General features: G+C 46.5%; 1 protein-coding gene across 1 annotated transcript in view; it reads right to left on the bottom strand.

Moving 5' to 3' along the window:
* The window catches only part of LOC144768532 (coiled-coil domain-containing protein 17-like), a 97809-nt gene that overhangs the window by 37879 nt on the left and 34114 nt on the right, over positions 1–25816 (bottom strand). Inside the window, exons 3-4 of the mRNA XM_078652285.1 lie at positions 17454–17583; positions 9297–9450 (exon numbers count right to left, since the gene is read on the bottom strand). Of these exons, the coding sequence (XP_078508411.1) occupies positions 9297–9450; positions 17454–17583 (284 nt within the window). The remainder of the gene's footprint in view (positions 1–9296; positions 9451–17453; positions 17584–25816) is intronic.

Genomic DNA, 25816 nt, shown 5'->3' with positions numbered 1-25816 from the left:
GGACAGTGCTTGGAAGCACTTAGGTATTACTGTCATGAAAAGTTTAATCTCACAAGTATTTGAGGATTAGGCAACCTCTTGCTTTGTCAGTGACACGTGGTCCTGGTAGACTTGACAAACAGGGTGGAGGTCTTTCAATGGCCCCTCTCTGAAGGCTTCCAGTGGAAAGGTGTTGCTTGTTGCTCTCTATTAGTCCCGACTTCTAGTGCTGGGTCCAAGGGATCGAGCTCTGGACAATGGTTTTCAGTGGGGAAGTACTGGAAGTGGTGATCCATGTGAAATTTTAGTTGGGAAACTATCAATAATGGAGTTGTTTTCCATCAAGAAGTTCCACGTGACATTGCAGACAACAAGAGCACCCCAAGTTGTGTAGCACATCACCAGGAACCCTGAGATGTCCTTCACCTTCATCCACCATCCTTCGGGCTCCCTCGCTTTTCTCATTTAATAAAGGAAAGACTGGCATGTTGCCCCCTTCTTTTGAAACTGCATCTGATTGACCCCAAATATTAAAGAGCGATATGTGAACCTGACACCTGCCCCCACCTGAGCTCCGGGAAGCCTTTCCTTATCTGCCACTGCAATAACCCGCTGGGAATGGTGTACAACTGGCATCGATGCCAACACAGAGACCTGTCTGCAGAAGGTCTGTGCTGACCCACCTGAGGCACAGGAAGGTACAAGTTGGCAAAGTAAAACCGTGGGAAGGCAGGATAGATGGTAGTGCATCATCTGCCATCCCACACTTCCTTCAGATATCTGGCATCCTGGAAGAGGGGAGAACAGCACCATACATCCTCCTCTTCAAAGCCTGGGCTTTACAGAAGTGAAATACGAAATCCTAGCCGCTGATTTCAGAAAGAGTGGCACATTCATCCTGCCCATTTGTGTTGTTCTCACTGTTTCAATCGATCACTATTAGGTAGATGGGCTGGACAGACACTTTACCTGTCCCTGCAAACTTCCCACTCACTGGAAGTGTCCTCGGGCTGTCGGTAGTAAAGTGTGAGCTTCAGCAGAAATTAGCTGCTCAGCCATGAGATCATCATTAACACTGGTTTGTTTATGTGCATCTCTTTGGCTTTGCTGACTGTGCAGGCAGCATCTGCTGGGCTCAATCCTCTGATGATGTTCCTGTATGATTAGTAGCAAGGGTCAGCAAATGGAGCATGGAGTGACTTTGAGTGGTTGTTCCACCTCTATGTCATCCATGTTCCTGGCAAGAGGCTTCCTGCTTGGCCTTTCAGGCACTAGACTGCATCTTAAGACAATGTCACCAAAGACTAGACTCTACATTAGTACCAGCTAGCAATGGCATTGTGAACCCCCACTTTAGCAGCTACATCGGGGAGCTGGTAATCTGAGTTCACCTAAAACTCTGATTTGTCCTTTTTGAGCCTATCTACACGTTTGCAGACAGAAACCTAGAAAGAAAATGGGAAGGGAGTATGCGTGCAGGACTGTTAAAAGAGTCTACTACAGCGAGGAAGAAAGGACAGAGAGCGGTAAACAGGGCAAACAGAATACAGATAAGAACAGTGGCGTAACGAAACCTTAGGGGGGCCCCTGCAATGTACTGTAAGGGGGCCCCCTTACTCGATCACTCTACCACCTGCTGGTTTAAAGCACCTGACCCTCATAACCTACCTCAAAGCTAGCAGCAGGGTTTTAATTGATACATATGGCTTCAAGGAAATCAACAGGTTCTGCAGTCAGGGAGACATTAGGGTATCTAAAAACAGTTTTTTGGTGTTATTGATTTACAAAATGAAGCTATAGGCTTGCCTACATGTCCTTACACCACGAATGTTAAACAGTTTCTTAAGTATAGTCTTTCTTTCAGCTTCCAAATGCGGACAAATGACAAAGACATAATAGGTGGAGAATGTTTTCTTGTCCTAATTTACATAGTCTACAAACTTTATTATCATTTAATCTTTTCCATGGTGGCAAGTGACATGTGCCTACAAACCAGCCAAATCTAGCATAAATAAAGATTTGTTTATTTTTCTTGGGCAATGATTTTTCCAAGTAATTTTGGACCTTTTTTGTTTGAATCCATTAACAATTGGCCGAGCATGATTTCGTTTAACAAGAATATCTTTATCCTTAATCAAGGAAAGATGGTTGGTAAGTTTATTTACTGTTTTTTTGAAGCTGTCCTGTACGATGGTGGTGTTCCAAATGGGTGTTATAGCAAATTCTTCAATTGCACTATTTAAGTAGGAGTAGGCATTTAAGTTTTTTTTTTTTACTTCTTGCCACAATAAACGCGACATTTCATTGTCCTGATCATTTTTTGTTCTATTCCACACTTTCAGTATATGCCTTTTCCTCGTATACCATTGGTTGTTTAGCCCAAACTCCAACCTCACCTGGGCTTGTGAGGCGTTCTTTGGGAGAGAAAATAAGATTCTGTAGTTTTTAGTAGGATTTATCTGGGACTACGATGGAACTGAACTACAGTAGTTGAAATGTGAGAGGGACGCTACTATGATGTGGCCTTCAGTTTGCAGTAATGGAGGCATCCACGGAGGCATTGGAAGTGGGAAACAATCTTTTTATTTATTGAGTTTACCTGAATGGTGAAAGATAATTGAGAGTCGAAGATGGCTGCCAGATTTCTAACTTAATTACAGGGGTAAGTAAGCGACAGAGGCTAGATTGTTTTCAAGAGTCTGCTTTACATGGCCAATGAGCAGCATCTCAGCTTGTGCAGCATTTGGGCAAAGTCAATTGTCTGTGTTCCATTTGTGAGTGTGTTGGAAGCAGTTGTGCACTTCAGTTCTTTTTCCGCACCTTGATGCCTACCCTGTCAATTCTAGAATTTATATTGGGGACCTTAACCATCTTGTAGGCTAGCTCTGCTGTGTAGGCCCTTTACAGCAGCCACTACTCTTCTCTGTTGGCTGAGCTGGTGGGAGTACCAGGCTGGGGCCTACAATGCTATTCACTCGCCTGTTTTTTGCCGTGGCCTGGACCCTGGTCCCCTCTGCGACACTTTTAACACATGGAATAATAAGACTTCATGCACTCTCTCAGTCAGTCTCTCATTCAGAAGTCCCCAACACTGCAGCCTGCTACTACCATGTGTGCTGACAATCAAATACGGTACAAAAGGGGGTGGTGATGGACGGAGCATCTGAACCAATCAAACACTCACACCCAGTCAAAAGATCTGGGTTTGATCCATCACCGTTCTTTAGCCCACTCTGCCACCCCAGTTCAGACATGGCTATATGCAAATCAGTCTGACCCTGTGCCTCATGGGAACAGTCCAGCCCGAACTGCCAAGCCATGCCTTCCCTGGACCGGAAACAAGCTCCCGAGGACCGGTTTCTGGCATTACAGCCGTCTTCAGCCCGGCTTGCTTGAATCCAGTGGCAAAGTGAGCAAGGGACTCACGTCTGAGCATACCCTGCCATACTTATGGCGGCCAAAAGCGGTACAAAAGGGGGTGGTGATGGACAGAGCATCTGAACCAATCAAACACTCACACCCAGTCAAAAGATCTGGGTTTGATCCATCACCGTTCTTTAGCCCACTCTGCCACCTCAGTTCAGACATGGCCATATGCAAATCAGTCTGACCCTGTGCCTCATGGGAACAGTCCAGCCTGAACCGCCAAGCCATGCCTTCCCTGGACCGGAAACAAGCTTCCGAGGACCGGTTTCTGGCATTACAGCCGTCTTCAGCCCGGCTTGCTTGAATCCAGTGGCAAAGTGAGCAAGGGACTCACGTCTGAGCATACCCTGCCACACTTATGGCGGCCAGAAGCGGTACAAAAGGGGGTGGTGATGGACGGAGCATCTGAACCAATCAAACACTCACACCCAGTCAAAAGATCTGGGTTTGATCCATCACCGTTCTTTAGCCCATTCTGCCACCTCAGTTCAGACATGGCCATATGCAAATCAGTCTGACCCTGTGCCTCATGGGAACAGTCCAGCCTGAACCGCCAAGCCATGCCTTCCCTGGACCGGAAACAAGCTTCCGAGGACCGGTTTCTGGCATTACAGCCGTCTTCAGCCCGGCTTGCTTGAATCCAGTGGCAAAGTGAGCAAGGGACTCACGTCTGAGCATACACTGCCACACTTATGGCGGCCAGAAGCGGTACAAAAGGGGGTGGTGATGGACGGAGCATCTGAACCAATCAAACACTCACACCCAGTCAAAAGATCTGGGTTTGATCCATCACCGTTCTTTAGCCCACTCTGCCACCTCCGTTCAGACATGGCCATATGCAAATAAGTCTGACCCTGTGCCTCATGGCCTGCATTTTTAGAAACTTTTGACCCGTTTGAGATAAAACCAAATCTTTTTAGTTAAACTCTGCAGATTATGCAGTAGATGGTGGATTATGTTGCAAATGCGGCAATTCCATTACTATGCAGAAATGCTGCAGCCACAAAATCGCATGATTCCAGTGCCCAGGTTTAGCAGCGTGCTCAGTGCAACGCACTGGCATACAGTTTATCTTTATAAAGATTTTTGTGATGTTCTTGAGGTACTCAAAGCAGTCTCCCTTGTTCCAAAGCACAGTGTGCCTCCACCATATGACTGGATTCTTCCCAAACTGCCCAGCTAGTCTGTCTATCCCCAGAGTGCAGAGCCTGGTGTTTGTGAGACATGCATGGACCGTATCATAAATGTCTCACACCATTATAAAAATGAGAATATACACATCTGTTTAAACACACAGCCAGTCGCCGTTCTGCGTTTTTGCAAGCCTTTTCATCAGTTTGTGTACATGCATTCTGTTTTGTTTTGAACATTTGGTCATATTTTATTAGTGGGTGACCCTATATGCAGTTGATTCTATCTGGAAATCAGAAAAAAACAAGCACTGCTTTGAATTATTGAAAAACATGTTTCTTATTAGCATTCTCACATAGGCACAGCTTTATAAAATGTGCAATAACTGCTAAAAAGAAATACCAATCTGCGCACCTGACAAATCAGAACAGGGGGTATATGTGTGCACAGTATGATCGGGTAAACAGATCACAGAAACGCTGCTGCGAGTGTGCAAACTGAAGTGTGCACACAAGTTTATGCAAAGGCACAGGTGTTCATGCTTCAGACCAGTATGTTGCGTGTTGACAGAGTATGTGCACTTCCTTGACATTTAACTGGAACATGTTGAAGTACATGATATAGTACCCTGGACATACTTTTCCAAAGAAAATATATCCCAATTGTATTTAAAACAAATCTTATTTCGTACAACTGTTTCCCACTGTATTTTCACTAAAAAGCTCCGTGATGTACCAAAGTCACAATAGTATTAGAAATGGATTTATATTATCACGATGATTTTACCTTTTTTTCTTAGCTTAGGTAATTTGGCAGTAGATGCTGCGGGGTGCTGATTGCCTGCCTTTATTGTTTTTTAATTCCCAGCATCCTATTTCCACGAGAATTGTTAGACGTGTTTTTTGTTAAAAAAGAAATCCAAAAGCGCGTTCTCGGCATGCACTTTGTGCATCACTGCTGCGAACTTCAAACCAGTTATTAAAACCTCGCAGCATGAGCAGGTTTATGAGCGGGGGAAGCTGGAGGTGCATCTATCTTATCTGTGCCTTTCCGTATTGTGATGTAGTGTTGTTCCAGGGTGTGGAATGCAATTGCTGTTGCACCCGTGTAGGCTCAGACACTAATATGACTGCTGCAACACTCTTTTGGGTGCAGGAACCATAACTTAAGTTGCTTCCTGACATATTCTGTAGCGCAATTCTCGAGCCACCCGCTCACAAGGACAGTCTCAGGGGGCATTAACAGCCCCCGCCACCCACTGAGACTCAGTCCGACGGTCCTCGCCACCACCCACGCCACGGACACTCCTGCAACTAGGCTCGGCCTCAGACGCAGCGCAGACTCTGACTCACCTGACCTGAGGGCTGGGGCTGAGCCTAGCGTGCAGCTTCTTCAGATAGGCACGAGCAATCCGAGCAGGACGGGTAGGCAGCAGGGCAGGGGCAGGGCAAGGATAGCCAGGCAGGGGCCAGGAAGCAAAAAATGAATTTAAATTATGGCCGATGGTGATGGACTTCGACAGTCCTGCGTAGGAGCGGCTGCGTGGCTGGGTCTTCTTGGGATGCTTCAAACGCACTTTTAATTGCGTGCGCTCAGTGCGTATGCCAGGACAAATTAAAATCAGGGCATGATTGGTAACGCGCACACGCGTTGCGGAAGCAACTGCGCGCACCCACCCACCATTTATTATAAAGAGCCTCACTATTTATTAAGAGAGCCTCAGGGGCCCCAGGGCACGCATGTGCAGCAGTTGTTTATTAAGAGTGCCATGCGAACTGCACATCGCGCAACGCGCACCATAACCATTCAATTCATAATGAAGTCGTAAGTGAGGGCCGGGAGCGCGGGCCGCCCGCAACGCAGGGGCTGCGGGGGCCTGTGTTACGCCCCTGGATAAGAACAAGCATTTGCAATGCAATAGGTCTCGCATTAGTGATAGATTGAGGTACCGGCGCTGCAAATAATAATGCAACGCAATAGCTCATACTTTCAGTAATGTGAGAACTAGTGCATTGCAAATGCTTGCGTAGTGAACCAGGAACCAGCATGGTATGTCTCAGTGCAGTACTGCAAGCTGCCCCTAGAGGTCCCTAGTGAGTAAGGCACCAGCACTGTATGTCTAGGTGCAGTACTGCAAGCTGCTCCTAGAGCTCCCTAGTGAGCAAGGCACCAGCACTGCATGTCTCAGTCCAGTACCGCAAGCTGCTCCTAGAGCTCCCTAGTGAGCAAGGCACCAGCACTGCATGTCTCAGTCCAGTACCGCAAGCTGCTCCTAGAGGTCCCTAGTGAGTAAGGCACCAGCACTGTATGTCTGGGTGCAGTACCGCAAGCTACTCCTAGAGCTCCCTAGTGAGCAAGGCACCAGCACTGCATGTCTCAGTCCAGTACCGCAAGCTGCTCCTAGAGGTCCCTAGTGAGCAAGGCACCAGCACTGCATGTCTCAGTGCAGTACCGCAAGCTGCTCCTAGAGGTCCCTAGTGAGTAAGGCACCAGCACTGTATGTCTGGGTGCAGTACCGCAAGCTACTCCTAGAGCTCCCTAGTGAGCAAGGCACCAGCACTGCATGTCTCAGTCCAGTACCGCAAGCTGCTCCTAGAGGTCCCTAGTGAGTAAGGCACCAGCACTGTATGTCTGGGTGCAGTACCGCAAGCTACTCCTAGAGCTCCCTAGTGAGCAAGGCACCAGCACTGCATGTCTCAGTCCAGTACCGCAAGCTGCTCCTAGAGGTCCCTAGTGAGCAAGGCACCAGCACTGCATGTCTCAGTGCAGTACCGCAAGCTGCTCCTAGAGGTACCTAGTGAGCAAGGCACCAACACTGTATGTCTCCGTGCAGTACCGCAAGCTTCTCCTAGAGGTCCCTAGTGAGCAAGGCACCAACACTTCAAGTCTCCGTGCAGTACCGCAAGCTGCTCCTAGAGGTCCCCAGTGAGCAAGGCACCAGGACTGCATGTCTAGGCACAGTACCGCAAGCTACTCCTAGAAGTCCCTAGTGAGCATCCTAAACTACCTAAGCACAACAGTACACAGCTGCTTGAAATACGAGCAATTATATGTTTAAAGTTGTAAGGCCACGGTGACATCAATGGACAGCTGACAATCCACTATAGCAAAACAAGCACGCCCATGTTCAGGTAAAGGAAAAGCATGTCTGCCAATATTCCATCTGAAGTGGCCGTGCTGATTTCATTTTTTTAAAAGCGTTGTGTGAGAGCGAGAGAGTGAGCGTGTCTGTCCTGCAACAGCAGGCAGAAAAAAGCCAATGAAGAAAATAGTGCTCCCAGGGTCTAATTAAAGCATACGTCTAACAACCGAAGTAAAAGGGCCAGTACTCATGGGAGGTTACAAATGAAGACAAGGAGGTACTAAGAGGGGACTAACAAGCCTACGAACCAATCAGTATCCAGCATTTATGAAGGACATTGACGCAAGCCAATGACAAATAAGGGTGAAGAGTGGGCGGGGCTACAAGTACATACTGCAATACAGCATGCCTCGCAGAGCAGCACATACGCTCTGACTCTAGATTGGACCTAAAAAGGCAAAAGTTAAAAAAAAATTGTCATTTTCAACGCCAAAGCTCCAACTTTAACAAATGCATTGGAAATTCAATTGGTCTGGCATTTGTTGGAGTTGGAGTTATTGACATTATAACTGCCAATGTTTTTTACCTAGCCATGTTGCAGGGTGCAGTACCATATGTGGACAAAAGAGGTCTCAAAGGACCTCTTCTGGTCACATATGATACTGCACCCTGCAGAAGATATGGTAAATCCACCCTACCAAAATTGCATTGCATGCAAAACAGTGCCACAAGTACATTCAAATAGCTATGTCCATATATACAATTAGTAGCTTTGAAATGTGACAAAAGAATTATTAATTCCGGATTAGGTTGTACTCTGTGTGGAGCTGATGAAGCTGATGAAGGGAAATTTATAGAAGGTCTCATATAAATGTGAGATGTGCTAGCAAGTAAAGTAACCACTGCCAACCTTGCCTAGGACCTAGCCTGTGTCCTGCCTTAAACCCTTTAACCCCTTCGACGCTCATGACGAGCTGGGCTCGTCATGAGGTAGCCTCCTCGCACGCTCATGACGAGCCCAGCTCGTCACGTAACATGCGATACCGCAAATCTCAGCGTGCGAGCGGAATTCCGCCCGCACGCATGCGGTTAAGAAAATAGTGCTCTGAGGCTATAATTAAAACTTAGGGAGTAACAACACATGTAACAGGGGGTGTCCTCATAGGAGGTTACAAGAAAAGATAAGGCGGTACTAAGGAGGGACTACTAAGCCTATTGACCCATGAAAAGACCCAATTTACAAAGGACAGGGACAGGAGCCAATTAAAAAGATGGGCAGAGCTTTATGCTCATATCCTGAATACAGCTGGTCTCGAAGAGACAGCGCAAGCGCTGCCTAGGCGAGACCTAAAAACACTGGTAGGAACAGGTGAAAGAAAGGAAAGTGGTTAGAAAAAAGGAAATGTGTGTAGAAAAAAGGAAAGGTGAAATTAAAGAAGGGAAAGTAAAAAGATGGATGGATGGGTGGATGGATGGATGGATGGATGGATGGATGGATGGAAGGGTGGATGGATGAGTGGATGTGTGGGTGGGTGGAGGTGTAGGTGGATGGAAGGGTGAGTGGGTGGGTGGATGGATGCGTTGGTGGATGGATATGGGAAAGAATTCCCAGTTAACTGCAGCTAAATGCTAACAAGTGGTACCTTCTGGTGAAATATTCCCCTCTCCACAGTCTTACCTGGAATCTGCCTGGATGAGCCCGATCTGGTCCCTCAAGGCGTCCAGGGCCAGCTGGTTCTTCTCTTCCTGAGTCTTGAGCTCCAGCAGCATCTGCTCGATGTGGGAGGTGGAGGAGCCTTGGTTGGCAAAGGCAGAGAGTCGTCTGCGGATGTCTGGGACAAGATCAGAAGGTATCAGAATACAATGTGTACCTTTCTGAAGGGGATCCTCATGAGGAGGACCCGTAAAAAGCCCTCCTTAGAACCTGAAGAGATTATGACGTAAACCTTAACCTTCACATTAAACCAAGAAGCAATCAACAGTCTTATTACAGACTCTGATCTCCAGTGGATATCACCTGGGGCCTCCATTAATGCATTAGCAAAAGTTAAAAAGAATACCTATCGAAGGCAAAGTATGTGCTTCTTCATAAAAGGTCAAGCTTGTTATGTAAGGGGAATGGGAGTATTTACTAAAAATCAAAGTTATTAGTATTTGGGACCACAAAATTGTGTATTTTCAAAAAGATCACAAGCTTTTCCATGTACATAATGAAGCTTGTTTGAAAAAAAGTGTATTTCCTCCAAATGAAGAGCTCAGCTTTTCATGGTGTAATCAGTGTATATCAATTAAACGACAGGCTGATCGTTTGAGATAATATGTGTGCATTTCTAACATATGTTTAAAGCACTCTGGGCTCGATTCACAGAATGAACTTGAGACTCAATCCTAAACTTACTACTATTTTGGTATTCACAGAATGCACTTACTACTTTTGGCATTCACAGAATGAACTTACTACTTTTGGTATTCACAGAAGTTAGGATTTTGTCTTAAGTTTGTCTTAAAAGAGACTTAATACAAAATCCTTACTTACGTCTGCCTTAAGTCTGTCCTGAGACAAACTTAAGACAAAATCCTAACTTCTGTGAATACCAAAAGTAGTAAGTTCATTCTGTGAATGTCAAAAGTAGTAAGTGCATTCTGTGAATACCAAAATAGTAGTAAGTTTAGGATTGAGTCTTAAATTCATTCTGTGAATCGGGCCCTATTAGCCCAGCATTCTATGGATCTTGAGCAACTGGCCCAAGTACCTCTTCTGCACTTGACTCTCAGTGGTAGACCGAGGTGGGGGGTGGATACAGATTTGCAGAAATGGGTTAACACCTCGAAGAGCGCGCAGCAATCAAATACTCACTTTTATTTTATTTTTTAAAAGAAGTATTTTATTTCTAACTCTACTCATTCAAAGAACGACCACAAGCATGTAGGCACTCAGCACACACTTCCCCTTTGCATATGCTGCAAAGCACTGTAGCCTTTCTGTATTGTGATTGTGCCACATGTAGACACACATACACCCAGCACACACATTCACCATGTGCATGCTGCACAACATTACATCCTTCATGAATAGTACTCACCATACACGCACCCCACAGCACTACATCCGTCATGTACCACTCACAGGTAGACATACACCGAGTACATGCACTCATCATGCACGCACAGCACAGCCCTGCCCTGCTCTATACCAATAGTGTATCCTTCCCAGGTGCACATACAACCAGCACAGTCACTAATCCTGCGCTGCGCATCAGTTTACATTCAACCGATGTAGGCAAAGGGGCGAGTTCAGCACAAAACAGAGGAAGTGTAAAAGTAAGTGAGCCTGTAGACCTCTCAACAGTGATACAGGTTAGAAAGGACCTGTCTACTACTACTGATCACTACACAGTACACTGCTACCACCACGCTTGTGCTGATTAGCTCCTGGTGAAGGTGTTCGCCTGCCATCACTAATGAGGGTAGTGCTTTCGGCGCCCTTCCTGGTTCAACAAAACCGCAATTCATGAGATAGGCCTATGTCATGTTGCAAATGCATGATCCATGTTTGCATATGACAACAAAGATCAGCATTAGGGATCCAGTCACTTAGGGCAGGGGTACACATCAATTGCCATACACAGGACTTTTCTGTTCCAACAACATATAGAGCTAGAATCCGAGGCCCTGAGTGTTCAATCTCTTTCTTGTACTGAGCATGGGTGCTATTCTGGAAACACCCTGATCCCAGTGGGTGTTGGGACAAATGGTACCTTCAATTCTCAACAATCAAGAAGCACAGCACAATTACATTTTTTTAACAAACCCTGAATGTGTTTCGGATCCTACCATGCATGTGTTACACATAACAAAAAACTATTTACTCACAGGCTATAAGAAGCCACAAACACAGAGTCCCTCCACAGTATAATGTTTCAAACAGATGTTAAAAATGCAATCAGTGTATCTCCAAAGATCAGCAGGTGACTTTATAAAAATAGACTACTTTCACCATCAAAACGTAAGCGAGTCGTTCTACGTAAATACACTTTTTACAAATAAGCTTCACTTTGTACACATACATGCTTGTTATTTTTCAGAAAATACACTTATCTTTTGTACCAAGTACTAACTTTTCATTTTTAGTAATTTAAGGAAGTTTGCTAACGGTTAGAATTTCTTGAATGGGTTTTGAGAACAGCCCTGTAGGCCTAAACACGTGTTGGCTTTAAGTATTGTTCTGAAGATACTTCTGAATAAACTAGAATAAATAAAAATTACAAAGAGAGAAACCAACTTGTTTTGTTTGATTGTTAGATATATGCTGTGCTTCTTGACTGATGAGAAACCTAAACAACAGTTCTGTGTTGCAAGGGTTGGGATTGTATGATCTGTGTAAATTTGTCTAACTTGCCCCTTGATAAGTTACTAGGTATGGGCAGGGTAGGAAAATGAAAGAAAGTGAAAAACAGACTTGGGAGAGGGTGTTTACGACATTTTGAAAAGTAAAGCGAGGAAGGGGGCTAGACCACGTGGTTTACTGAGGTTACCTGAACTTTATATAAAATCAATGGCCTTTTTGCATTTAAAACAAAAACTTGACATTATAATGTGCCTTGTAACCTGAAGATTAGTCTAATTGTCTCCAGACCTCCTTAACTAATGGTAAAAAGCCCTCTACCTACTTACACCATACCACTGAGAGTTCAGAAGTTGCCACAGCAGATCACCTTGTGGAATTTCTTGGAAAGAGTTTGACCCAGAATTGCCCATTTGGCTACAAAGTTAAGAGCTGAAGAAACCCATCCTCGGAGATCCATGTGTTGCTTATACGCGTTTCCATTCCCTCCTTCTTGCAAAAATCTCTTTTATAAAGATATCTCTCCTCGTTATGCCTCGCCTGGGGAGTCGTAGCATTTTGAGGCATTCCCAGGTCTGCCACTAATGGTAAATCTGGGAATGCGTCAAAATCATGGGTAATGCATTGGAACACCCACGCTCCACCCATGGAACGCCTGTCTGGAGCAGAGTAACGTAACGCCGCGCTTTGCACCGCACTGCGTTACTCTAGATTTATCAAGCCATGTAAGGCCCCGCAAGGCGGCCTGCCTGGCTTGGTAAATCTGACTTTGTTGTTGCATTGCCCTTACACCCCATTGTGTAGCGCAAGGGCAATGCAACACGATGATAAGTATGCCCCTAAGTGAACAGTAGGACATTTTAATTTGGCCTGCAATGTTTGTCTCTTACAGCTATTTTCACTTATGTTTGTGTATCACTGTCTCACATTGAAGAATGCTCCTTTGAACTCTATTGGACTGTGGATGTCCTGTGTGAGGATGCCAGCCGCCAAAATTGTAAGTGACCCTCCAAAAATGCCTTTTTCTCTTGGACTTGTTGAGTACGCTGCAACAAAGGATGCGTCAAAAGGCTTCTGTACTGAAGAGGTAGACTCTCCGGAGTAGCTCAGGGTCAGGAAGTGGTGGAACGGCTCTGGTCTGGACTTTACACATGTATGTTTGTATACAATTATATATAAATGTATATATGTGCCTGTATAGGGCAAACCTAGACAAGAGGCAGCGGAGCTTAGTGCTGAAGAACAGTCTACTGAATACTTACATCACATCAACACTGGTCTGCTTATGGAAGTAAAATGATAGCTGTTGTTAATGGTCTCTGGTACCCAACACGTTCATTCATCTTAAGACTGGCTTGGACGGTTCTTGTTAGGTGTGGGATTTCAGTAGGAGAAATCTTGAGAGGAGGATTGCTGGTGGATTCCACCTCAAACAAGTGTGTGGATGCAGGACTAGAAGAGAAGGTTCCTACCTTCAGTTCATCTCCATAAGAGATAGGAATCATTCATGCACCTGCATCTGTGACCTTTGCATCACTTGATCTAGGGTAGTAATGCCAACAGACATCACATTTGTTTGGGCCTTGGAGAACTGCCAGAAGTACAAGCACACGCCATTGTCACTGCTGAGCAACATGGTCTCTGCTATGCACATTAATCCCTGTTGAGCACCTGGATCCCTTTTGGGTACAAGGATCCCTGTTATGCATCAGGATCCCTATCGAGCACCAGGATCCCTGTTGGGCACCAGGATCACTGTTGGGCCCCAGGATCCCTGTGGAGCACCAGGATCCCTATTGGGCACCAGAATCCCTATTGGGCACCAGAATCCCTGTTGGGTACAAGGATCCCTGTTGGGCACCAGGATCCCAATTGGGCACCAGGATCCCTGTTGGGTATGAGAATCGCTGTTGGGTGCGAGGATCCCTGTTGAGCACCTGGATCCCTGTTGGGTATGAGGATCCCTGTGGGACACTGGGATCCCTGTTGGGTGCGAGGATCCCTGTTGAGCACCGGATCCCTGTTGGGTATGAGAATTCCTGTTGGACACCAGGATCACTGTTGGTTACAAAGATCCCTGTTGGGCGCTACGGTCCTTTTTGGCCAAGAGGGTCCCTGCTGAGCACCAGGATCTCTCCTAGACACCATGATCCTTGTTGGGAACCATGATTGCTGGTGGTCACCCTCACCACTGTAGAACAACGTGATCACAGTAGACACCATTTTCACAGAATAAGTTCAAGGTGGCAAGGCAAAGACTTATTGACTTGACAGAAAAAACTACAAAGAATAGAAAAGTAATTTGGAACAAAGTAAATACACATGAGAAGTTCTGTTCATAATCTGTGCCATTCTGTGCTGGGGACCCTCTTCCCCGTTCAACACAAACGCCCTTGTTGAATGGTTTCTAACCTCCATTGACTAGAGAGCCCAGGGAAGCACTGCAAAAGGGTGATCTATAAGCATTTATTTTTTCCAAAGTTTTATACAGCACAAACTTGACCCAAAGGTATCTGAGCACTTAACATGAGCACCAGTTGCATTGCAGACGAACACATTAATTGTGTTAGGCACGGGGAGATTTAGTGATTTGCCCAGAATCACTGGATGCTGAGTGTGCCCTGCCACCACTCTAGCCGTTAGGCTACATCCTCATCCAATCATACATCCAATGGAAGGTAGACCCCCTTAGAACCTCTAAACCTGGCTGTGCTGTGTCTCTTTCTGCTACACAGGTTTGACGCACTGTTTCAAACAGAAAACAAGACTTTCCCGCTCTAGAACTGGCTGAGCAGCAGACCATCTCTAGAACGTTCTGTCAATTACCTGTAAATGTAAATACATATTAGTAAAGCGCAAACTACTCACCCTTACGAGTCTCAAGGCGCTGGGGGCCGTCGTGGAAATTAAGTGAGCTATTGCCCAGTGTCACCTGGTCCTGAGCTGCCACCAGATCCGGGGATCAAACCATGAACCCTGTGCTCCGAAGGCAGCTGCCCTGGCCGCTGCACCACACCTCTCCACTACCTATGAAACAGTTAGCCTTAGCAACAATGAGGCCACTGAAAATACAAGGGGGCAGATTTATGAAGGCCTTGCGCCGCCGGTGCGTCATTTTTAACATGGGAAAAAGTGACGCAGCGGCGGCGCAAGGCCTTCATAAATCTGCCCCAAGATGTTTCTCACCCAACTTCCGAGGCCTGCTTATTATCATCAGGAAACACCCGCAACCTTTTTCAATTGATAAAGGAGTTTGAACGACGTATGAGCCAATCACAGATATGTAAACAAGGCCCTCAGAGGGTAGGAAGAGAAAATGTATCTATCTATGATGGCCAAGAGAAGAGCTGTTGTTCTACTTGTTTTTTTTCTTTGAAGTAATTGAAGAGGGTCTGAATGTTGGGAGGTAGATATCTTAGGAGGCCAGGGCCAGTGCCAAAGTATTCCCCTACAGCGGTACCACCCACAGCTTCTGCCCCTCCTGCAGAATGGAAGTGCCACAATTACCTACTAACCATCACACCTAATCAAGTGTGACATTTTGGACTATTGCAGATCACCTCAAGCTGTGTGAGTGGTCTGAAAGTGCAGGTTTTAGCATTTTTTAATACACTGAGGGGCAGATTTACAAGCCACTTGCGCCACTTTTGCGTCACTTTTAACATGGAAAAAGTGACGCAAAAGTGGGGCAAGGGGCTTGTAAATCTGCCCCTGAATTGCTAAACAATTGTGCTGTGCTAAAAAAACAGGCTCAGAGCCCCACAACGTGATGTACTCTCAAAAACAAATGCCGGTGCTCAGCATCGGCAAACACGGGCACAAATGAAGCTGAAGCCCCATACTGCTGTTAGCGGATCAGTGCCCATGTAAAGCACTTGCATTGATGGGAGCTAGGAGGGCACACCACCTGTTGATGCCCAGACGTTTCCTGGCACAGGTCTGGGCCGCTGGAACTCTAATCCGTTCTAAATGAGACACCCTCAATGTGTTCTCGCCACTTTACGCGTATTACGCTGGAAGCACGTCACCATCACAAAAGCACCAAAATGCTACTTAAATATCGACGATGAAAGTTATGCATCCCTGTGATTACTGCCCTACAGTCTGATCTATGACAGACTGGTGTTAACCTGGGCTTCTATGGGAATTCACAAGGCCATATTATCAAGCCCATTATCGCCGCTTTAGCGGCAGTTTCCTGCGATAAAAGCGGCGATAATGTATCGCCCTTTCTTGATAATATGGCCCCCATATTTATTGTTCTAATAAAAGTTCTCTAGAGGTTTGCTTCTGCCAAGAATCCTCAGCGAGTGAAGCACATCTGGTGCTGACCTCGTGTCATCTGTAGAGTACAAATCATAGTAAGGCCACAAAACTTTTGTCCATCTTAGGTCGCTCAATTATATAACCCTGAGTTGGACGACAATAGCACCAGTGATTCACAGCAACTGGAAACAGCAAAACTTTCATCACAACAACCAGAAACAGCACAACCTGCATCACAGCGTCCAGAAACAGCACAATCTGCATCACAGCAAACCACAATCTGCATCACAGATGTGTCTGTATAATAAACTGCAGTGTAAGAAACCCATTTATTATGACTTCTTTAAGTTACGTCATTTGGATGATGTAAGTTGGAGTAAGATGGAAAGGGTGGCATTCAATAAAGGGTGTAATAGTGCTGCAAAAAATCTGTCCCTTTTTGAAGACAAAAGATTATTGGTAAAACGCAAACACTCCTGGTCAGTTATAAACTCTTATGTCATACCAAAACCTCAAGCCTACTTAGTGACACATTTTCGATTGTTCCTGAAAAGGAGTTTTATGCTGTATCGGTTTGGAGAATATGAAACCAATGATTTGTGACTATCATGGAAAGGAAAATTCCAAAATGCAACTTGCCGTTTATGCGGATATCATACAGAATCTTCATATCACTTGGTGTGTGTCTGTCCCATAGTGAAAGCAGCAAGAATGAGACTTTTAAAACCAATTTTAAAAGAACTCAATATACGTACTTGTAGACAAACCGTAACTTGCTGGCTGGGGGGGGAAATCAACTATTTTAATCTGTCGAGGGGTTAAGCTAATCACCTGGATTGACAATTTCCTACGAATGGTGGACAATACAAAAATGAGATAGGCTACAAATGAGTTGGAAGTCATCGCATGAATTGTAAAAATATATATTTCTTCGAAATGCTTTTATATGTAATCCAATTTAAAAAATGTTGTAACTATTTTTAATCAATTATTTTTATCTTCAGTATTTTGCCTTATGGTTATGATAACCAAATAAAGTTTTCATTGACTGACCATTTATTATGACTTCTTTAAGTGACATCATTTCCTTCTCTGTGCAGACCCAGCACTGCAGCCTCCACAAGTCTGGTTTTTCATTGAAGGATTGCTCTCCCCTGAACTAACTACCTTATAGCCAGGTAAGGTACCCAGCGACCTTCACTGACCCGTGCGTCCTGGACTCACCTTCCCTCTGCAGCTCCAGGGCCCGGTTCCTCTCCTGGATGTCGGACAGGTGGCGTTCATGGGCTTCGGACATCTCCTGCAGACGCTCCCGGTACTCGCGGTCCAACTGGAGCCGGGGGCTGAGCTCTACCTGCGAGACAAGAGGAACAAGAGCCTGACTGTGTTACCCAAGCATGCTATCAGTTCTGCACTATTCCACAGCACCCACTTGTACCCAAGGATGCTATCAGTTCTGCACTATTCCAGCACCCACTTGTACCCAAGGATGCTATCAGTTCTGCACTATTCCACAGCACCCACTTGTACCCAAGGATGCTATCAGTTCTGCACTATTCCACAGCACCCACTTGTACCCAAGGATGCTATCACTTCTGCGCTATTCCACAGCACCCACTTGTACCCAAGTATGCTATCAGTTCTGCACTATTCCAGCACCCACTTGTACCCAAGGATGCTATCAGTTCTGCACTATTCCACAGCACCCACTTGTACCCAAGGATGCTATCAGTTCTGCACTATTCCACAGCACCCACTTGTACCCAAGGATGCTATCACTTCTGCGCTATTCCACAGCACCCTCTTGTACCCAAGGATGCTATCAGTTCTGCACTATTCCAGCACCCACTTGTACCCAAGGATGCTATCAGTTCTGCACTATTCCACAGCACCCACTTGTACCCAAGGATGCTATCACTTCTGGACTATCCCACAGCACCCACTTGTACCCAAGGATGCTATCAGTTCTGCACTATTCCACAGCACCCACTTGTACCCAAGGATGCTATCACTTCTGGACTATCCCACAGCACCCACTTGTGCCCAAGGATGCTATCAGTTCTGCACTATTCCACAGCATCCACTTTTACCCAAGGATGCTATCACTTCTGGACTATCCCACAGCACCCACTTGTACCCAAGGATGCTATCAGATCTGCACTATTCCACAGCACCCACTTGTACCCAAGGATGCTATCAGTTCTGCACTATTCCACAGCACCCACTTGTACCCAAGGGTGCCATCACTCCTGCACTATTCCATAGCCCCCACTTGTACCCAAGGATGCTATCAGATCTGCACTAATCCACAGCACCCACTTGTACCCAAGGATGCTATTAGTTCTGCACTATTCCGCAGCAGCTCTTGTACCCAAGGATTCCATCAGTTCTGCACTATTCCACAGCACCCACTTGTACCCAAGGATGCTATCAGTTCTGCACTATTCTACAGCACCCACTTGTACCCAAGGATGCTATCAGTTCTGCACTATTCCACAGCACTCACTTGTACCCAAGTATGCTATCACTTCTGCACTATTCCACAGCACCCACTTGTACCCAAGGATGCTATCAGTTCTGCACTATTCCACAGCACCCACTTGTACCCAAGGATGCTATCACTTCTGGACTATCCCACAGCACCCACTTGTACCCAAGGATGTTATCAGTTCTGCACTATTCCACAGCACCCATTTGTACCCAAGGATGCTATCAGTTCTGCACTATTCCACAGCACCCACGTGTACCCAAATATGCTATCAATTCTGCACTATTAAACAGCACCCACTTATACCCAAGGATGCTATCAGTTCTGCACTATTCCACAGCACCCACTTGTACCCAAGGATGCTATCACTTCTGGACTATCCCACTGCACCCACTTGTACCCAAGGATGCTATCAGTTCTGCACTATTCCACAGCACCCACTTGTACCCAAGGATGCTATCACTAATGCACTATTCCACAGCACCCACTTGTACCCAAGGATGCTATCAGTTCTGCACTATTCCACAGCACCCACTTGTAATCAAGGATGCTATCAGTTCTGGACTATCCCGCAGCACCCACTTGTACCCAAGGATGCTATCAGTTCTGCACTTTTCCACAGCACCCACTTGTACCCAAGGATGCTATCACTTCTGCACTATTCCGCAGAACCCACTTGTACCCAAGGATGCTATCACTTCTGCACTATTCCATAGCACCCACTGGTACCCAGGGATGCTATCAGTTCTGCACTATCCCACAGCACCCACGTGTACCCAAATATTCTATCAGTTCTGCACTATTCCACAGCAGCTCTTGTAACCAAGGATACTATCAGTTCTGGACTATTCCACAGCACCCACTTGTACCCAAATATGCTATAAATTCTACACTATTCTACAGCCCCCACTTGTACCCAAAGATGTTATCACTTCTGGACTATTCAACGGCAGCTCTGGCACTCAAAGACACGACCACCACGTCACATGCTCCACAGCACCTTCTTGTACCCAAGGATGCTATATTTCTACAGTATTCCAATGCACCCTCTTGTTCACATCAAAACTGTCCACTCTTACACTATTCCACAGCAGTTCTTGTACCCAAGGATACTATTTATTTATTTATTTTATTTATAGCATTTGTAAAGCGCTCTGTAACCCCACGGGCATCCTGGCGCTGAGTACATATAGCTAAGAACCCTGTAGAAACAGAAGAGGACAGTGGGGAGGGTGCTGATCAGATTAGATTTTTTTTTTGGGTGGATTTTTTGGGAGATTTTTTTGGGAAGAGCCATGTGTTCACCTTTTTACGAAAGGTCATCAACTCGTTTGTTTTTCTAATGTCAGTAGGGAGGTTGTTCCATAGGTGGGCTGCGGCTATACTGAAGGCTCTTCCCCCACTGGTGGCTTTCTTGATCCTAGGAATGCTAATGAAGTTTAAAGATGAGGATCGGAGAGACCGGGTGGGCTCATAGCAATTGAATTTGTTCTCGAGTGGTCGGGGGCCTAGCCCGTGAACTGCCCTGAAGACAATACATAGGGATTTGAAGCAGATCCTCTGATGTATAGGCAGCCAGTGTAGGTCGGCCAAGGCAAGAGTGGTTGAAGATCTTCGCTCACGAGAAAGTGCCAGTTTAGCTGCTGCCGCCTGGATACTTTGAAGTCTGGAAATGAGATAGGCAGGGGATTCCAGCAGAAGGGCATAACAGTAATCCAGGCGGCTGAGGATGGTGCTCCTAACTATGTCAGCTCTAGTCTGTGGGGGCAGGAGAGGTAGCAGCCTTCGGAGTCCTGGCAGTAGGGCAAAGCAGCTGCTAACCTGCTTGTTGACGTTAGTTTCTAGGCTCAGTTTGTTGTTAATGGTGACTCCGAGATTCTTTACTGAGTTCACTGGGGTGGGCGAGTCTCCTAATAGCTGAGGCCAGAAGTCTAAAGGTAGACTTTTGGGGATTTTTCCTACTGTGCAGTGCAGTATTTCAGTTTTCTCACTGTTAAATTGTAGTGAGTTCTGGTTGAGCCAGAGTGACATTTCCAGCATGCAGGTGTGGAAAGTCTCCAGTGAGTTTGCATGGGCTCCATCAAGAGAGATCATCAGCTGAGTGTCATCTGCGTAATTTGTCACGCTGATGCCGTGGCTTTTGATGATCCACATCAGGGGTTGCATATAAATGTTAAAAAGTATGGGGCTGATAGCAGACCCCTGTGGGACCCCATATGGGACTTTGATGAACTCTGATTGGTATGGAGGGATAGCTACTGCCTGCCATCTGTCCGTCAAATAGGAGCGGAACCAGTCGAGCGCGACACCTCCGACTCCGATGTTCTTTAATCTTTCTATCAGGATGCCGTGGTTCACCGTATCGAATGCGGCGGACAGGTCAAGCAGAATCAGAATTGCTGATTCTCCCCTGTCCGCCCTCATTCGCAGGTCATCCATGACTGTCAGCAGAGCTGACTCCGTTCCATGAACTGGTCTGAATCCAAACTGCTCCTCTTCCAGAATGTTGTTGGTTTCTAGGAAGAGGGCTAGGGATCTACTGACCCATCTCTCTATGATCTTTATTGGATATGGTAAAAGGAATATAGGTCGTGGGCTGATTTCCAGGAGGCCAGCATGCGTTGTAGTTCTTTTGGCAGTTTGGGTCCAGATTTGGTTTTTTTAATAGCGGGGTGACACCCGCCAGTTTCCAGTTTTTTGGTACGGAGCCTGTGCAGAGAGACTGATTACAAAGCTGATGCAGAGCTGGGAGAATGTCATCCTCGAATTTCTTGGCTATTCTATGGGGAAGAGGGTCTAGAGGGGAGCCTGATGACGTATTGAGAGCTGTTCTTAGAAATTCCTGTTCTGAAGGGACCACAAAGTTTTCCAGAATAGCGTTTGGAGAGGGGTTTCTAACATATTCCACCTTCTCATCTCTGTTCGCTTGATTGCTGTTATCCTGCATTGTGGGGATAGACTTGCTATTCATTCCCTCTACAATTTTCCTGATTTTTTCCTGAAAGAACACTGCTAGGCCATCACAGAGTTCTTGTGAGGGCTTGATTTGGCTATCAGCACAAGCAGGATGGGAAAGCTCTCTGAGGAGCCTGAAAGTGTTGCGGGACTTATTGGAGCTTTTGAGGATTAGATCTGCGAAGTGGCTTGTTTTGGCTATAATTATTTCCTTCTTATATTGTGCAACAGTGAGCCTCCATCGCACTTTCTCCTGTTCTGAGTAATTTTTCCTCCAGAGCTTCTCCGCCTTTTTGCAGGTGTTTTTCAGTTCTTCCAGTTTGTCCGTGTACCAGGGCGCGGAGGGTTTTCCCCTTTTCTTGATTGTTTTCATCGGAATGATGGCGTCGAGTTTCTTGGTTATCTCGTTACAAAATGAGAGATAGTTTGTAGTGACATCGTTCTCTAGTTTGAACGAGGTCCCAACCTGGCGGAGGTCGGATTTTCCTTCCTCTTTCCTCTGCATCAGGTTCCTCCAGTCACGACCTATGAAGGTTTTGGTCTGTGACCTTGTGGATCCTGTGTGGGTCGGGGTGTGGATATTGAATCTGAGGAGGTGATGATCTGACCAACCTACTGGAAGAATAGTATCTAAGGTCAATAGGTCTTCTGCCGCGAATATTAAGTCTAGTGTGTTTCCTAGTATATGTGTGGGAGTATTTATCCACTGTTTCAGCCCTAGATTGTGGCAGGATTGAGTGATATTGTAAAAGGCTGTGCGTAGTTGGTCATTGTCCCATATATTAAAATCGCCCAATATCAGCAGCCTGCTGTGAGAGATTGAAATATTATTTATGACAGTGATCAATTCCTGCTGTTGTGAGGCATTGAAGTGCCCCGGAGTCCTATAGCATATTAGGGCCGTGAGGCAGTGTTCAGAATCATGTTTTATGGAGATCCCGAGGATTTCGACACAGGAAACGGTGTCAACGTCCAAAGTAATGATGTTTAGCTCCTCCTTGAAGATGATCCCCAGGCCTCCTCCTCGTCCTGTATGTCTGGGTTTATGAATGATCTTATATCCTGCTGGACATGCTGGGCCTAGCTCTGATTCTATTCCTACAGCCATCCATGTCTCGGTTAGAAAAAGGATATCTAGGTTATTGGCCTCAATCAGAAGCTGTATTTCGGTAGTATGTTTCGGAAGGGATCGGACATTTAGAAGTCCGTTGATTAAATTTCCCTTAGTGCTGGGTTTGGGTCCCGCTTGGGCTGGTAGGGAATAGGTCTTGGTCTTGTCAGAGGTTGGATTGGGTTTCAGTATAGATTTGGGGAGGAGGGGATTGATGTGTGGTAGCCGTCCTCGGCAGTTGGGGCAAACGTTTTCGTCCTTATGTGTTATGTAGGGGGCTAAGCGTGGGCACTCGGTTTTATCTGCCCGTGGGTTTAGTAGCATAAGTGTTTCCCTACTGTATCTGAGCACGTCGAGGGGAGATGTTGGACGGATAGGGGGGGGTGCCCTAGGCCCGGCCACGGCGCGGACGAGCGCAGACGAGCTTGCCTTAAGCGCGCCTTCGGCGCGCAATCGTCGCGCCCGCTGCGCTCGTCCGCTGCGCTTCCGGTAGGGACACATGCTTTGTAGAAATGGAGGATGGGAACAAGGGGGCGTGGCTACGGTAGTGGGCGTGTCTCAGGCGACCGGCCAATCACGTCGGTGCAGCTGGAAGTCCCTGCCTACGTCAGCGTTCAATCTGCTGATCAGGGAAAGTGGTACAGATACAGCGATTAAAATCAGGTATTTTAGCAGTTCAGTGCAATTTAAAAAAAACAATCTGTTCCCTGCTCCCGGCTGTGCCTCAAGAGCTCAAACTATAGAAACGCAGGAGGCCAGCATGCGTTGTTCCAGGGCGAGGTGTTGTTCCTGAAGATGAGGACTTCAGTCCCATCAGTGTTGAGTTCGAGACAGTTGTTTTTCATCTATTCAGCCACATTCAACATGAAAGTGTGGAAGTTGGCTTTGGTTGGCTTTGGTTGGCTTTGGTGGTGGTGGGCTCTACAGTCAGTGAGATGATGAATTGGGTGTCGTCAGCGTACTATGCACGGTGTGCAGTGATTCCTACGTAGATAGTGCTTCTGTAGTCCAGTCTGCTGGCAACAAGAGCCTGCCTGATTGTCCTTGTGGTGTTGACTGGGAGCCACCCGAAGATCTTGCGGAGCATGCAGAGGGTGATGAAACAGGCGGATGATACTACATTGACCTGCTTTGTCATCGAAAGCTTGCTACCCAGGAGGATGCTGAGGTTGCAGGCGTGGCCTGTTGGGGACAGGAGTGGGCTGATTTCCAGGAGGCCAGCATGCGTTGTTCCAGGGCGAGGTGTTGTTCCTGAAGATGAGGACTTCAGTCTCATCAGTGTTGAGTTCGAGACAGTTGTTTTTCATCTATTCAGCCACATTCAACATGAAAGTGTGGAAGTTGGCTTTGGTTGGCTTTGGTTGGCTTTGGTGGTGGTGGGCTCTACAGTCAGTGAGATGATGAATTGGGTGTCGTCAGCGTACTATGCACGCCTGTACTATTGCACAGCAGCTTCTTGTATCCAAGAATACAATCACTTCTGCAATATTGCGCAGCACCTTCTTGTACCCAAGGATACCATCAGTTCTGCACTATTCAACTGCGGTCTGTTTTGTACCCTTGGATACTATGTTCGCCTGTACTTCTTGCACAGCAGCTTCTTGTACCAAATGATATTATCACTTCTGCACTGTGCCACAGCCCCTCTTTGTACCCACGGACACTATCACTTCTGCACAATTGCATGGCAGCCCTTCGACACATTGTAAAAGTCCACTCATAAACTATTCCACAGCCGCGTCATGTACCTGGCATACTGTCCATTGCTGCACATGTTCCACAGCAGCTTCGTGCCTCCAAGTATACTATCACTCCTGCACAATTCCGCATCAGCCTCTTGTACCCAAGGATATTATCACTCTTGCAGTATTCCACAGCAACTTCTTATTCCCAAGTAAACAATCACCCCAGCACTAATCCACAGCAGCTTCTTGTATAGAAGGATACTATCGCTACACAATACCACAGGAGCTCCTGTATCCAGAGATCAATCAGTCAGTCATTTATAAGCATGGCAAATCACCCGTGAGGGTCTCGAGGCACTGGTGAGTTTGGCTGCTGCATGGTGGTCCTCAATCGAACATCCAGGTCTTAAGTTCTTTCCTAAATTGTTGGATTGACAGGGTGGTCCTGAGGTGTACGGGGAGGCTGTACCAAGCTTCGGCTGCCAGGTGCGAAAAAGAGCGTCCTCCACTGTTGGTTCGCCGGATCCAGGGAGTGTCTGCGATGAAGAGGGAGGCAGATCAGAGGTGTCTGTTTGGTTGGGGGTGTTTATTGAGCTATGCTAGTTCTTCGTTGTGTAGCGCTTTGTAAGCATGTATCAGCATCTTGAACTGGCATCTCTTCTGAAACAGGAGCCAGTTTAGTTTCCTGAGGAGGGGTGTGATGCCGGTCCCTCTGGAGAAGCCGAGAATGAGTCTTGCCACTGTGTTTTGTATTGTTTGAAGTCTCTTCAGGAGTTGTGCAGTGATTCCTACGTAGATAGTGCTTCTGTAGTCCAGTCTGCTGGCAACAAGAGCCTGCCTGATTGTCCTTGTGGTGTTGACTGGGAGCCACCCGAAGATCTTGCGGAGCATGCAGAGGGTGATGAAACAGGCGGATGATACTACATTGACCTGCTTTGTCATCGAAAGCTTGCTACCCAGGAGGATGCTGAGGTTGCAGGCGTGGCCTGTTGGGGACAGGAGTGGGCTGATTTCCAGGAGGCCAGCATGCGTTGTTCCAGGGCGAGGTGTTGTTCCTGAAGATGAGGACTTCAGTCTCATCAGTGTTGAGTTCGAGACAGTTGTTTTTCATCTATTCAGCCACATTCAACATGAAAGTGTGGAAGTTGGCTTTGGTTGGCTTTGGTTGGCTTTGGTGGTGGTGGGCTCTACAGTCAGTGAGATGATGAATTGGGTGTCGTCAGCGTAGGAGATGATGCTGAGATGATCAGACAGGGAAGGAGGCCGATATGATAGAGGTGTTCAGGACTTTCCTGAGTTTGTCGCTGATTGTCTAGCTTCCAAGGTTGAACACGTGGTGGAGGCACGC

Source organism: Lissotriton helveticus, chromosome 1_1 (genome assembly GCF_964261635.1).
Source record: "Lissotriton helveticus chromosome 1_1, aLisHel1.1, whole genome shotgun sequence".
In the NCBI taxonomy this organism is placed as follows: Eukaryota; Metazoa; Chordata; class Amphibia; order Caudata; family Salamandridae; genus Lissotriton; species Lissotriton helveticus.
This window is presented reverse-complemented; position numbering and strand designations above follow the sequence as displayed.